Below are 15,096 nucleotides of genomic sequence, written 5' to 3'. Positions count from 1 at the left end.
TAAGCAGCATCTGGATCCCCATTGTGTCCCCCAGGCAGCATCGCCTGCTCAGAGCAGAGCGAAACAGCCCCCGGCCCCACGGAGCCCCAGGCTGCAGCGGGAGCAGCCCAGGGATGGTGTTTTGAGGGGGCTTTTTAGCATTCAATAGCATCGTGAGCCTGGGAAGTGCCCCCCACTGCTCCCCACTGTCCCATGCATCTGCTTTCGCACGTTGAACACACCGCCGTACCCAGTTTGCATCCAAATTCTTCCAGTTTGGGAAGGGTGTGGAGTGAAGCAGAGGGGTTCCCTTCTTCCAGCATCAGCCCTTGTGTCAGGCAGCATTTCTCTTACTCTCCCAAAGATAAAACCAGTTTCCAAGTTCTAAAGACAGAGCCCCAATTCCTATTTTCCACAGACTAATTATTTTAACCATAGAGATGCAAACAAGTTTAAACTCCTGTTTGCGGTGGGGTGATTCTGTTTGATGGGCCAGAACAGTTTCATCAGTGTGTACTTAATTATAAATATGACCTTTGGGTTAGACCAGACCTAAGACAGTACAAGCTCAGGTGTGAATTCATCAGCCCAAGCTGTTCAAGTTCAGGATGGACAGCAAAGAAAGCGATGGTGACTTCAATTCCTCCTAATCCCGGACACCGATGCAGCTCCAGAGCAGCAATGAGGGTCAGTCCAACTCGGAGGAAGCTTAAGCCAGTTCAATCTTTTCCATATAATTCTTAGATGAATTATAAAATAAAGGCATGCTGTGGTCTACGTGCGCCAGCTGGAGTTTTCTAGGTCACAGAAATTATGGCTAATGCAGGAATGAATTAACGAGGCGTGCTGCAGACCCACGGCTCAGCATCGCATGCACCAGGCTGCAAACACGCACCATCACCAGCAGAGCCCACACAGGTACGTGTACAGAGCTGGCGGCGCTCTTCCCTGCACCACAGCTTGAATTAGGTCTTAAGAATTACCAGAATGCGACCTCAAAGTGAAAGATGGCTCAATCCCAACCCAAAAGCAGGCTTGATCTTGCTGGGCAGAGCTTTTCCGAGTTCTGCTCCTGGGAATCCCCTGCCTCAGTTTCCCCATCTAGATTGCACAGCAGTTTGGACCACTGAATTTAAGCTGAAAGAGGGGAGATGTAGATGAGACCTTAGGAAGAAACGTTCTACTGTGAGGGTGGGGAGGCCCTGGTACGGATTGCCCAGAGCAGTGGTGGCTGCCCCATCCCTCAGGTGTTGAAGGTTAGGTTGGATAGGGCTCGGAGCCCCTGATCCAGTGGGAGGTGTCCCTGCCCATGGCAAGCGGGCGGGAATTGGATGAACTTTGACGTCCCTTCCAACTGAAACCATTCTACGATTCTATGACCCTTGTTTTAGGGTCCACTGAGCCGGGCAGCGCGAGCGCCTGCACCCAACCAGCGCGCCGGCTCGCGGCACGGATCAGCCCAGCTGGCAGAGGGAGGTGGCCACACGCTGACCGGCCACCGGGGCAGTGGGGTTTGCTCAAGGCACAGCCACACGGACATCACGGGGCGGCTGTCAAACTCCCCAGCGCAGAGAGGGACCTACTGTTTGCAGAGGGCAGCCAGCAAATGCAACCACCCCCAGCGCTGTGTTTGCTCAGCGCAGGGCTCGGCTAATCTGGGAGATTCTGTCAGCAGCTGCTATTGCTGGGGGGGGAAGATAATAAATAAATAAAAAGAAAAGCTGTATGTGGTGTGTTGCCTCTCCTGGGGCTTGCAAGGGTCCATGTAGGGCTGGAGGCAGCTGTGCTGGCCACGGCTGGAGATTTATTCTCCCGTTAATGCCCTGGGAATGCTGCTCCCGGTCTGGTTACAGCGTCTGGCAGTAGCTGGGCATGGTGAATAAATGCCCCATTTATCGCCGAGGCATCAGCCCTCCCATCAGTGCAAACCAGGAGGAGGTTTCAACATAGAGCTGAGCAATACAGCTGTCGAGGCACCCACCTGGCCTGGAATGCTGCTGGCTCCAACCGCCCTCCAAGGGTTAGAAGTCATTGGCCACCACCGAGGAGCCAGTCCTGGGGTGACAGGGCTGTCCCCACAGGCACAATCTTGCAGGGAAGCAGATTTTGGCACTTACCTGCTCTCACAGGCACCAGCCAGCTCCAGGCTCCAGCACAGCATTTGTGCAGCCGCACCACGGGCATCCGACAGCAACGACCGATCCACTTGAGACTCAGCCAATATCCATTGCTGGCAGGAGAGCAGCTGCGTATCAAAACCTGGTATTTCACAGAATCTTTAAGGTTGGAAAAGACCTCTAAGATCATCCAGTCCAACACCACCGTGCCGACTAAACCATGTCCCAAAGTGCCACGTCTACACATTTTTTTAACACCTCCAGGGATGGAGATTCCCCCACTGCCCTGAGCAGCCTCTGCCAGTGTTTCACCACTCTTTCAGTGAAGAAATATTTCCTAATATCCAATCTAAACTCCCCCCGGCACAACTTGAGTTCAAGCCTTCATAGAGAGCTTCCCCTGGACTGAACTGCAATGGAAGGGAAGGAGTTTACCCCAGGCAGGGGTTGTCACCTTGGCCAAGGCTAAATATCTGCCAGGGCAGCATCCTTCCAAATCAGCATCCAAAAGTTCATGCCCACCTCCTGCTCTGCTTCTCCAAATAAAACACCGCTGCTCATTTCACTCTGTAAAAGCTGAAGAGAGAAGAAAGCACCGGGGACTCCAAGAGCAGAAAATAATTGATGTTCTTACTAATTAAATGCCACGGCAGCTCACAGCAGCATCTCACATCCCTGTTCTAGGTTGATACCTGCAGCAATGCCTTGGGTATTTTATAAGTGACTGTGCCATCTCTTTTATCGCTCTGGAAAGTGTGGGATTCTGCAATATGATACTTGGGAGTGACTAAACGCCACAAAAAAATCACGCTTCTTCTCTGCCCTCAAAGTGGTTCAACTCCAGCAGGGAGAGGAGCCCCAGGGAAGCCGCCTGGCTGGAGTGCAGGACAACTGCACAAGAGCAGCTGCTCCGGAAACAAGGAGGAGGAACTCGACAGGCGAGGGCTCGGCTTCAGCGGTGCCTCACTGCAAAGAGTCGTGCCTGGTGCTGCAGGAAGGATTTACTCTGAGTTTTGGAAAGGGTATGAACACTTAGGCTTCAGGGCAGCAATCGGAATGGATCCATCCCTGTGAGCAAGCATCTCCTCTGGACTGGCCAAGCCACTCCAGCACAGCCAACGGGGCTTTAGTAACAAGAAGCCTGACATGAGCCCGAGCCCTCTGGCACTGTAAATCCATGGCTGGAAAAAAAAACCCCTATCAGCAAAATTACACTTTATTTTTTCATTGTGGAATTTACTTTGATGTATTGTAACTTAAAAAGATCTGGAAAAACCACATGCAAAAGGGTTTCTAAGTAGCAGCTAAAGTTTCTATTCCAGCATTACAAGCTATTCCAAATGATTTCCAAATTCCCAGCTATAAACTATTCCATAAACAAACAGCTTGATCTTCAAACCCCCTCCACCCTACCCCAAGTTAGTGCAGTGCAAAGGAAAACCCCAAGGAATTTACATATTATTTTCCAATGCATCCCATTGCAATTCTGAACGATCTGCGACGAACTAAAATATATATACAATTTTCTTGCCATCATAAAAAAAAAAAAACATTTCCCTTTCTTATTCACAGATATATATTGTGGCAAATGGCTGAATAATTACTTACAAACAAAACAATCTTTTTAACGAGTTTCTTACAACAGTAAACACAAGAGGGAGAGCTCTCCGAAGGGCAGCGGGATTTGGCCGGGAGGGAAGCACAGGCGGTGGCGGAGGCTGAGGATCCCCCTGGGGTGTGAGGGACAGGTGGTGCCATGGTCCCCATGATGGAATATGTGCTCTTCCAACGGGGATGCCCTCACCGCCTCACAAAATCAACTACGATAAACAGGAGGGTCACGTAAGGCTTTAGGATCTGAGGCATAAGAAAAGCCATCATGAGTTTGTCTTGGGGGTGTGTGCGAGCACCTCATCGCCCCTTAAATACACCCTCAGCTCCAGTACCGCTCCAGGAAGCGGAGCAGAGCACCCCGAGCTGAGCACCAAGGGGATGGCCAGGAGAGGTTAGCACCAAACAGTACCTTGGGAAAGCCCTGAGCCCGTCCGTGTCCCCATCACCTCGCAGAGCAAGATCCCCGGTGGGCATCCACCCCAGCCAGACCCCAGCTGCACCCATCTCGCTTCCCCTGGCACCGAAAGCGGGCGCACTCGCGGGGCTCCAGGAGGAACAGGCAGCAAAGTAGGGCAGCTCTAGCCTTGTCACTGAGCAACAACATTTAATTTGCAAGTTAATGTCTTTCCCTTTTCTTTGAGAGTCCTAAACGCTTTATTATACTGACCAGGGTGCCGCTGTTCCATTTGCAACTTGGATGCAGCCGTGGTCCCCTCCCGTGCCAAGGACCACCCACCCACCCGACGCGGGCGCCTCCTAGACCTGCGCGAGGGACACAGTGCATGGTGGGGACACCACAAGTCGAAGGCTGGGATTTCCACCCAGCAGCTCTGCCTATCAACCACAGGAGCTGCACTTTGGAAAGAACAGACTCGGATGGACGGTGCTCAGGACAAAGCGGCAACGCCAAGACAGACGGACCTTTACTTGACAGCAGCAGCAGTAACAGCCTGTGGGAGGAAAAAAGGGGACAATGCTCACAGCCCCCAAAAGTGCACAGAGCTGGGGAGGAAGAGATGCTTTCACAACTCAGCAAGAGAAATCAGGTCTTCATACCATAGCCCTTACTCCGGTGGGTTCACCCCCCGAGCTCAGCAAGGTGGGATGTGTCACGACTGCAAGAAGTGCCCACAGCAGGAGCCAGCTGGGAGCGTGGGGAGGACATATCCAGGGGGACACACTCCTGTCCACTCCTCTGTGTGTACCTGGTGCCTCGGTGGCCACCAAAACCCTCGTGAGGCAAAGCGAGTCTCCAGTCCTGCAATGCACCGTGACCTTCTGCTCACCAGTGGGACCAGTAAGCATCCCCGCTGCCTGCAGCAAGGCTGGTGGGACCAAAGGTAGTTGCAGAGAAAATAGGCTTGGGATGCCAAAGTGGCTCTTTTTCCCTCCTGTCTGACCTGGAGGTCCACTTCAAGCCCATGTCTGACGGTCAAAATGCGCTCCTGGTGCCACAGCTGGCATCCTGCAGAGATGAGCAACAGCCATCTCCTCCTCCTGGGTTGGCTCTCCCCGCTCTGTCCCTTCGCCTCGGCCATAACATGATGCTGCCACAGGGCTGCCAGGCAGACTGCCGAAATCCTGACCTGGAGAGCCCACCCGAGCGGCATGGCAGGGTCTGTGTCATCTCCTCAGGGCTGAGTCACTCCCCCCTCTCTGACACCCCCAAATTCTTACGTCAGCACACCCAGGCACCAGTCCAAGTGCAAACCTTCAGCCTCACCCACCCACCACCACCACCACCACCACCACGGTGGCTTTTAAAACACCTTTACTAAAAGGGGTTTGGACCCCATCCTCCAGTGGGCACCACACAGAGTCTCTCAGCTCTGTCCACGCAGGAGAATGCAGCTTTCCCAGGACTCTTCCACAGCTGCTAAACGAACGTTATCTGACAGACCATCAATCTTCTATACACGTAACAGGAGCGAGGCCGGCGATGGCCCCGACGCACGCGCACACACACACACTGTACAGAGGAACGGATTGCTAAAGAGGCTGCGAGAGCAGTCCTGGGAGGCGTCCAGCCACGTGTCACGGGGAGCCACGGGCATCAGGACAAGTGTGCACGGTCTGCAGCGGCTCGTTCTGGGCAATCGATGACTTTCCAACAGACATCCCCACAGTCATTGCACCCCTTCTTCTTCCACGTATGTCGATGGAAACCAGCCAACCTGTTGGGGGAGGGAAGAGGTAAGCTGGAGACTGGGGACCCAAAGGGAGCTCCTGTCACGTCACTGGGACTATTTCCCCACCACAACGCGCTGTTCCTGCTTGTTGTACGGTGCCAGATGTCATCACACCCCAACGCACGGTGGTGATGGCAGTGCAGCTGTTACCCCAGTCTAGAATGGAGGCAGCAACCATACATTGCCTTGGACATGTGAGTTGTCCACAGTATATAAGAGAAGAGGGCATGAAGAGCCTGTCCCCAGTGCTACAAACTCTGTGGGACATCAGGTCAAGCCACCTGCCTGCTGCTTTTCCTCAGGATGCTGAGCCTTTCACCTGTAGAATCGCTTCTCTGAGAATGCCCTGCCTGCAGGTTTAAGGAAGGGCAGATAGGAACATCGCCCGAGTTGGCATGCCTGCCCGCTCAAGACATGCTCCCATCTACCTGCATGCACCGGGCAACTGTGTCACTGTCACACAGCATCAACTGGCAACACAGCGGTGGCTCTCATGAGATGACAACTCATCTATGAGCCAGAAAAGAGCAACAGGGAGTGGAACGTGTTCCCCTGCCCTTTGCTGTCCTGACAGCAGGCTGTGCTCCAGCTGGGCAGGCTGAGAGCAAGGAGGATCATCAGCTGAAGAAACAGGACAGAATGTTATCTGGATACACTTACTCTTCCATTGGTTTCTCCCTTCCACCATCCCTGGTCCCCGCCAATCCTGCTGTAGATCTTCACCACGTCACCCTCTCTCAGCGAGAGCTCCCGCATGTCCCGTGCCGCAAAGTTGTATCGTGCCACCGCTGTCCCTATGACCCGTGGGGTGAACACTGCAAGGGGACAAAGCAGAAGGAGTTGGGAGCTGCCCCACCACATGGGACTGGCCAAACCCTGGGGAAAGCTTCTTGAGATTCAACCTGGGTTTTCCACCATCGCACCACCTTCGTTGAAATGCCACAACCTGGATCAGATTGGATCATCCAAACTGCTCAGGCCCATATGGACTGGGGAAGGAAGGAGTAAACTGGATTCCTGCTGGGCTTTAAATAACTATATGGGCTTGAGAAGCCCCCCTCTCCTCACCAGGACAGCCTTGGGGAGGCTTGCTGGGGTGAGAAGGTGGTGAAAGAAAAGATTCCATTGGAATACACAGTCATTAACCAAGAAATCGTGGAAAAAAAAACTGTTCTACCATCAACACAGGGTCTGACTGCTGCACCTTCTTAAAAGGTTTCACAAATCAACTTGTGTTTAAACTCCTTCCAAAAATTGTGGTATTGGCATTGGGTTCTTCTAGAGATGCCAAGACGTTTCACCATGAGGAGGAACAAATTGCTAACTGATATCTTCCCTGCTCCTGTCCTTGCCAGGGAGCAGCCAGGGCCTTTGGAAACTTGGTCCTGTAACAGATCAAAATGTGCAAAAGCATTCTGCAAACTCTAATGCTGATCAATACCTTGCGATAATAAGCATGGCTCTGTGAGCACTCCAAGGACTCTACCAGCATCAGAACAGCCCCGGGATCACAGATCTCCATCACTTCAGGCAGGGGATGCTCGGGGGAGGCACAAGGAGGAGCAGCAGTGAGTGGGAACAGCAGGGGCAGTGCTCAGCTTCCGCGTCTGGGCAAGGGGAAGGAGAGCTGGAGAGAAACGGTGGGAGGGATGGGATGGGCAGAGGAGGAGAAAAATACACTTCCTCTGAAGTTTGCAAAAAAAAACCCCAACCCTGAAGGGACATCATGTTTTGGTAATGCTCCTTCTTTCTGTCCCAGGAGTTGAGGATTAATTCCCATTTTAAAGGTTTGCAAACCAAGGTTGAACTAAGTTTGAGGAAAAGCTTTGCCCAGGTTTTCAGCTCTTAGGATGGAAGGAGATGAGGATGGCGATGGACACAGTCCAGACACAAAACGTGCAATAACTGGAGGGTCATCTGTCCTCACGAGGCTGGAGAATGGAGCAAGAATCATGGCAGCTTTGAACTCTTCCATCAGGAGCTTGCTCAGAACCCATTGCTGCAAACTACTTTCTGCAATACTTTTAATGCACTTAAAGGATCCCAGATTCTCAGAAAGGCTGAAAAATTACATGTTCTTCCCAAACACAGCACCATGTAAAGCACGTGTGGCTTTGCCAAAGATTTCCCCTGTCCAGCCTAAAGAAAATGCAGAAAGGTAAAAGCTTAAACAGGGAGAAACGAACTGGCACAGTTTTGCTCTGACCCTGCCAAACAGACACCAGTCTCTAACACTTAAATCAATGGGGTTCAAAGGCCAGAGCTGCACTTTCTGCAGGGAGGCTGCGCCACAAAACACATTTAATGGCAAAAGCTCCCCCTCACCCTCCTCCCCAGCAAACGGCCTCCGAGCAGCCTCCGATATCAGAGCTCAAAAACTGCTGGACACTGAGATGTTCTCCTCGGACAACAAGGAAAAACGGTCTGGAAGACAGTGTGATGCCAATGCTCGTTCGGTGAAACACACGGGGTAAGCAGGTCAAGCTTGAAGTACATCATGAGATCTCAATGCACTAGATTCACTTTTTAGTTAATTTTAACCCCCTTTCTCCAATAGTGACAACTCCATCTTTTCCCTGCCTTGATTTTGGGGAGTGTGTTTTGCTCTTGGCCAAGCCATGGCTAATTAGCTTGTTTCCAGGCTGTGCCCCAGGGCAGCAGAGTGACCCCTTGAACCGTCTGCAGGTGATGGAGGGACAGCAGGGACCCCGCAGGTCCCACTGGTGATGGCTTTCAAGCTGGGGATGCTGCAGCCTGGGGAAGGTGGCAGGTCTCTCCGGTGAGGAGAGGCACTGGTACCTGACCAGAAGGGACTGGAGGAGCTCTGAGAAGAAAAGTTGAAGCCCTGAGGACTGAGAAAAGAAAAGTTGTAGGAAGCGCAGGAGGCTGCAAAGAGGTTAGAGAGAAACAGAAAGAGGCAGAACACGCATTAAAAAGGAAATTTAAAAAAAGCATTATAATGTACAATGCTTTAAAAGCCAACGGAGAAGTACAGGGTAAAACATGCGGGAGGTCTGGCACAGCAGCTCGGAGCTGGGACAGTTGGCAGCAGGTCTGGCCTCAGCCTTGTAGCCACTGTTGGGGCTCAAAAGTCATCCTAAGGCTGTATTTTATTGGAAAAGATATTCAATTAACTTTTAAGAATATCTTCCTTCGGTATTCTTTTTAAAATACATTAAAATATAGCTTAAAAATCTTTAAAAATGCATTTTTCCCCTCAAAGTGCTCAAACTTTTAGACAAAGAAGAGCATTTTGCAGTAATGCACATTTTTCTTTCTATTTTTCTTTCACATTAGTTTAGTTCAGGCACAGACTTACCATTTCTCCCATCATCTCCGTTAAAGGAGTCCCACTGGGATTCAAACCACCACAAGTGACACTGGAACTGGATCCATTAAAACACATGCACAAAAAACTCTCACGGGCAGGGAAGACACGATATATCCCGCTAACAGAGCATCACACCTCTGCTCACTAACTGCAGCCACAGCTCCTCTCCCAGCAGGACCAGGGGTGGGAAACCACCCCCGAGCACAGCGTGCAAAACCACGGGAGGGAAACCAGTCTCCTCCAGCAAAAGCTCTCCCTGGGAGCCTGCAACTGCTCCCTGAGCTCGTGGAGCAGCGCCAGGCAGCCCCGGCTCAGTCAGACCTCCCTGACCCCCCACCTCCTGCAAGACCCATCCTCAAAATGCAGCCAGCCAAGCAGGAGATTCGTTTGCTAATTAAGGGGCTCAAATTCCTACCGCAAAGCCATGAATCCCTTCATCCCGACAATGCTCCTACGTCTCGCTGTATGGCTAAGATTTTCCATCAGGGTTTAACAACTCGCGCAGCTGAGCTGAGTTTTACCTGGAGAGCGAGTGAAGGTCCTGGAGGTAGAGCGCTCCCGAGATTTATAGGGGTATTTCAGCGTTGTGTCCAGCTGCTTGAAGCTTTCCTTCAGCGAGTGGCTCTGGTAGTACTCAACCAGCTCCTGGGAAGGATGGAAAGGCACCCGGCTGTCTCCACTGTCCTCTGCTTGACTTGTAGGGATTGTTCACATGCTCAAAGGGGCTACAAAAACCTACCAGCAAGCTTTCAAACTTCTTGGCTTCCGTGATGTGAATCCAGTTGTCCTTCTCCACCACCTTGATGTGCTTTACCTCATCATTGAACCTGCAAATTGTAGCAAAGGCACTCAAGAAAACGTAGCTGTGTGCTCTAAGCCCCGTCTCACCCTGTGAGCGTGATTACTACTAAATTACTAAATTAACGACTACTCACTTAATACTGATGGCAAAGCGCTCGGCCTCAGCTGGCCGCTCCCGGATCAGGTAGGTGCCGCTGACGTGAGACTTGAGCAGGTTGTCTGTCTGCTGCCGCTCCATGTTCCCTGCGAACCTGAGCCCATAGGTTAATTAATTAATTAAAAATGAATGCATATTTTAAAAATAGGCAATGTTTTAGACATAAAGATATAACTTTTTCTAAAGGCATGAAGCTTGGGTAAGTAGAGAAACAAGTTTTATCCAAAACTTCATAAGCAGAATGGGAAGTACCCAGAGATATACAAGAAGTTCCGTCTTGTACACAACCACTGAACAAAGAGGATGAACGATGCAGAGTGCAATCTCCTCCCTTTGAAGGCTCTTATATTTCCAGAGCACCGGGAAAATGCCATTAATTTGGACTTGGTCCCCAGGTAAACAAGTGTGGACAATTTAGAGCCATGAATTTGAAAACCTGGCTGGAGCTGGAAGGCAGGAGCAGGAGGCAGACCCTTCCTACTGAGGCAGATATTGCTTTCTTCCTCCCAAAATGGTTTTCTGGGCACAGAAAACAAACAGAACAGGAAGAGAAACCAGCATCTCTCCTTTTGCCTCTGACCCTTTCCATCAGTGAAGAAATCCCCACTGATGCTGTGAGGGCTACACCAGGTCTCAACACCCAAACACCACTACATCGGCTGCCCCGCAGCCATGGGCGAGGTAGGATGCAAAACAAAGCTAACCCACATTTATAATTCATTATTAGAGCAGTTTCCTGACAATGCAACAATTAAAAGGCAAAGGCAATATATCTTTATGGTCAGAGGAGGGCTGTGTCCAGCTCGCTGCCCAGCAGCAGGCAGGGCGACTCACCATGGGTACGCTGTGTAGTCTATCTCCCGCGAGGGCGGCCGGCTGTTGGGGGGCTGCAAAGAGAACATTGCTTCTTACCGAAGAGCCAGCACCTCATAAGGCTATAGGTCATGTGCGAGATGCTCCTGAGGGTTTCGGTCTGCCAAGCCATTTCTGAATTATTGGCTTCTGCAGCGGAGGGCAGCGTTGTAGCTGAGCATTTCCCTCTCAGCCTCCCAAGTGTGCTGCGTTCACCTGAGTGTTTTTTAATTGGGAAGCAACTGGCAGCGCTACAAAACATAGTAAAAAAACCCCAAAGTGCAGTTTTCCAGCACTGTGACTGATCGCAAGCACTCTGCTCCCAAGAGGAATAATGGGGTCTGGACCTGGTCACACCAACCCCAATCTCGGGAACAAGGCTGAGACCAACCTGACCAGGCATTTGCAACTACGGGATGATGGACCCACTTCTTAACTAGTTGGGCGACAGGAAAAGGCCTCATTCAAGGTCCAATGACTTATTGAAAGATCCAGGTCTCAAGCAGAAGGCTGAGAAAAGCAACAGGCGCTGCCAAAGCAGCACCTCCCGTGACAGCCCCCAGCGCTGCCCCCACGCTCCCGCAGCACCTGCAGGTGCTCCTGGCTTCTTCTCCTCTTCGGCACTTACTCTTGCATCAACGGGGCAGGGCTTTACTGATGAGCTGGGAAAATAACCCGACTTCTTCGTCTGCAGCAGCCGCCCCTGTAAAGCCAAGGCAGATATTGGATTGGGACGTGCACAGGGGAGCAACGTTCTTGCCATGTAGGGATGGGAACGGTCACCGCTGCAGCTCAAGGGCTCCGGAAAAGCCCACAAATAAAAGGGACGATGCAGAAGTCACTGGTTTAAAACTTGCAGGGAATTTCCTTAAAGGAATCGCTCTCACCTCCCACCACGGCGAGTCAGGGTCTCCTCTCAACAGCTCAATCACATCCCCAATTTGAAACGTCAGCACTGGCTTTCCCGGAGGGGCCGGGTTTCCATGGTAATTCTGAACCGCCACCATTTTAGGACCTGGAATACACCGAAACCAGTTTCACCACTTAGACCCTGCTAACAAGAAGCAAATAAAAAATAACCCCTCCCTGAGACCTATTGCTCCTCATCCTGCGAACCACAGATCTAACAGCACCGGCAGACAGGAGTTTGGAGCAGAAAGCATGAAAGCAGAAAGAAACAGTGCCCACAGAGAATGGTCTTGGCTTCTGAGGCTACATGGATGGCCGAGTTCACTGAGCAAAAATAAAGCCATGAAGGACAGAGCCAAAGTAAAGCTCCGACTCCCAGCACTGCACCTGGATTTGAACCTCGCTGTGGCAGAACAGATCTCATTAGGTGATGCCAGACCAGCACCAAACCCCACCAGGTTCAGTGGTGACCTCTGCGACTGCAAAAGGGACCAGGGCAAACTCAGCTACCTCTGCATTTCAGCAGGACCTGGGATGCAAATGTCCCTGAAGTTTGCAGTCAAAGTCCAGTTGCCTCACCAACAACTGCACATTAAATAAGCCCCCCCCAACCGCACTTAATCCACAGTGTTTATCTTCAAAATGCTTCCCCACCTCTGCCTGTCCCTGCCCAGCGAGAGCATTTGTGCGTTCTTTTTTTAACTACCCATTTGATTCAGGTTTCTTTTTTGCCAGGCTTGGCTTTCCTTTTAATAGAAAAAGCACAAAATGAAATTGTTCCCTCCCCTTTGAGCCAGAGCCCGGGCAGGGCAGGGCAGGCACTCTGCCTAGGCTAGTTTTAAGCAAAGGAGAACAAAAAAATATTGCAGCAACCATCAGGATTAACAGCCCCATCAGAGGGAGGTTTAGATTAGATATAGAAAGAAATGATTTTCTGTGAGGGTGGGGAGGCCCTGGCCCAGGTTGCCCAGAGAAGCAGTGGCTGCCCCATCCCTGGAGGGGTTCCAGGCCAGGTTGGATGGGGTTTGGAGCCCCTGATCCAGTGGGAGGTGTGGAACTGGAGGGGCTTTGAGGTTCCTTAACCCAAACCATTCTATGATTCTGTGCGGGCAGCGTGCTGGATGGAAGATGCTCCTCCATCACCAATAAGCCTCCCTGCCAGGACACGTCTGGTCTGCTTTGAAGGATGCTCCAGCATAAGGAATTTTGCCAGACTCTCCTCGGTTACTGGTTTGACACACAAAAGCTTTATCTGCACGGCAGAGCAGGCCAGGGCCACAAATGCACCAAAAGAAACAACGTGGTGCTGATGGCTGCAGGCGAGCGAGGGCTGAGCCTTGGGAGAAGGCACAAGACCCGACCTGCTGCTTTGGGGAGCAGGGACCGGAGAGACCTCAGAGCCCCATCGGGTGCTGTGAGGCTGGCACAGGACCCTAATGCTCCTTTCTGCTTTCAGAAGGAGCTTCTCCATTCCGCGTGCTCGGTGTCGGGGACACCTGCAGCCACAATCAGGAAGCCACCTCTACTTGCCCTTCTGCAATACAGTCATGCCCTTACCAGGTCCAGCACTCATCGAATCCTGCAAAGAGAGAGGAAAAAATCTCCATGAGGACATGGTAGTATTGGCTCCCTCCATGAGCGCCTGCCCAAGTCCCTTGGGACAATAAATCCTCTCCTGAAACATCCCTGGCACCAGCTGGCACCCGGTGCTTGCCCCAGCTAGGTGCTGGCACCTCCCATGGGCCATGGTACCACTCGCACTGAGCCCGGCTTAGGCTGGAGGAGAGGACATCAGTCTCTACTTCTGCCCCTCAGGGTTACTGGGACCACCCTGGGGCCGGTGCCTGCTCTTCCCATGAATTGCCCGAGCTGCCTGCCTCCAGAACGGGTAAGAATAAAGGCTCAGTCCAAGGCAGAGAGGGATAGAGGAAAAGGATCATCAAACAACCTACCTGGTCTGCTGAAGAACCTGAAAGAGAAACATGAACAATGGTTAAGTTAACAGGCAACAAACCCCACTTTCGGCTTCTCTTGATGCTGCATGTATCAATAAACTGGCACCAGTGCTTGAACTGGGTATAGACCCTTCTGCTTTCACTAAGCAGCATCTTCTGATGAAGAACTCCTCAACACCCTTAACTGCTCTCACTGTACAGAGTGCCACTGCCATCCTCTGACATACAAAAGGGTCAGCTCTTTGTTTTAGAGGTCTTGGTTGGTTTGTTTGGTTTCTAAACCACCAGTCAGTGTGAATTACAGCCCTGGGAGGTGGGTGGGAGCATATTCAGTTGCTTTTATTTATTAACAAACATCAGTGCTTTATAAAACGAGTCCTTCAGATCATTCTCACGCATTCACCTCCTCGGCACAAGCTGCTAAGAACGTGAAATAACTCACCCATCTTGCAGGGAGGAATGATCTCCAAACACTCCTTATGAGCACCTGCTCCACATTTGGGGCAAAGATAGCCCTGGTAGAAGGTTCCTCTGTGCAAAAAAAAAATGAAGTCAGAAAGTCCTAATTTAGCCTCAGCTTTGAGATTTTTTTTTTTTTTTTCCCGTGTTTTAGTGCGGATCCAGAAAAGCTGGAAGGATGTTGCTCACCTCAGGAACATCCTGCAGGCTTTGCAGTTGGTTGTCTTTTCAAATGTGTACATCTGAAAGTTATGGTGATTTGCATTGGCTTTCTCTGGCTTTATGTTGGACCTAAGGGAAACAACTGAGCGTTATCAACCTGTCCCTACGATCCACACTGCACTTGTGACCTGTCACAGCAGTTGCTGTTTGCATTACAAAGTTTGGAAACCACACAGACAGATAAGAAATCAAGTGTGAAAGCAGACTCGGAGCTCGGCTGCGTAGAGAGAGGATTTTGCCCATCAACCTTCCCCGGGACAACGTTCACAAGTTTGGCCCTTGCCTGAGTCAATCAATAGCCCAGACCTGTCAGCGCAGAGCCAACCCCTGCTCTGCTCAGGACCAGCTCCCCTCAGTAGCAGTCCCTGCACCTTCCTCCAGCCCCAGCTCTGTGCTTTACGCGTGGCCTGACACTATGGCAAGGTGTCATTTCAGAGATGCACCACCCATGCTTTGGTGCAGATAGTCAGGGTAGATGATTTCATGCTGGACCCAAGCTCTCTTTGCACAG

General features: G+C 51.3%; 1 protein-coding gene across 4 annotated transcripts in view; it reads right to left on the bottom strand.

Annotated features, from left to right (window-relative positions):
* Window positions 1–3,311: 3,311 nt before the first annotated feature.
* The window catches only part of VAV2 (vav guanine nucleotide exchange factor 2), a 149,205-nt gene continuing 137,420 nt past the window's right edge, over window positions 3,312–15,096 (bottom strand). For 2 of the 4 annotated variants that reach the window (XM_054084152.1, XM_054084153.1), the window contains 13 exons: window positions 14,553–14,654; window positions 14,347–14,435; window positions 13,902–13,918; window positions 13,507–13,528; window positions 11,928–12,055; window positions 11,669–11,743; window positions 11,023–11,075; window positions 10,166–10,282; window positions 9,970–10,057; window positions 9,752–9,875; window positions 8,699–8,785; window positions 6,560–6,714; window positions 3,312–5,884 (listed from right to left, as the gene is read on the bottom strand). In XM_054084152.1, the coding sequence (XP_053940127.1) occupies window positions 5,837–5,884; window positions 6,560–6,714; window positions 8,699–8,785; window positions 9,752–9,875; window positions 9,970–10,057; window positions 10,166–10,282; window positions 11,023–11,075; window positions 11,669–11,743; window positions 11,928–12,055; window positions 13,507–13,528; window positions 13,902–13,918; window positions 14,347–14,435; window positions 14,553–14,654 (1,105 nt within the window). In that variant the 3' untranslated portion in view covers window positions 3,312–5,836. The remainder of the gene's footprint in view (window positions 5,885–6,559; window positions 6,715–8,698; window positions 8,786–9,751; window positions 9,876–9,969; window positions 10,058–10,165; window positions 10,283–11,022; window positions 11,076–11,668; window positions 11,744–11,927; window positions 12,056–13,506; window positions 13,529–13,901; window positions 13,919–14,346; window positions 14,436–14,552; window positions 14,655–15,096) is intronic. The other 2 variants (XM_054084154.1, XM_009569623.2) reach the window with 2 other exon arrangements.

The sequence above is a fragment of the Cuculus canorus genome, chromosome 19, assembly GCF_017976375.1.
Source record: "Cuculus canorus isolate bCucCan1 chromosome 19, bCucCan1.pri, whole genome shotgun sequence".
NCBI lineage: Eukaryota > Metazoa > Chordata > Aves > Cuculiformes > Cuculidae > Cuculus > Cuculus canorus.
Note: the sequence above shows the minus strand (reverse complement) of the source record. Positions and strands in the feature narration are given on the sequence as shown.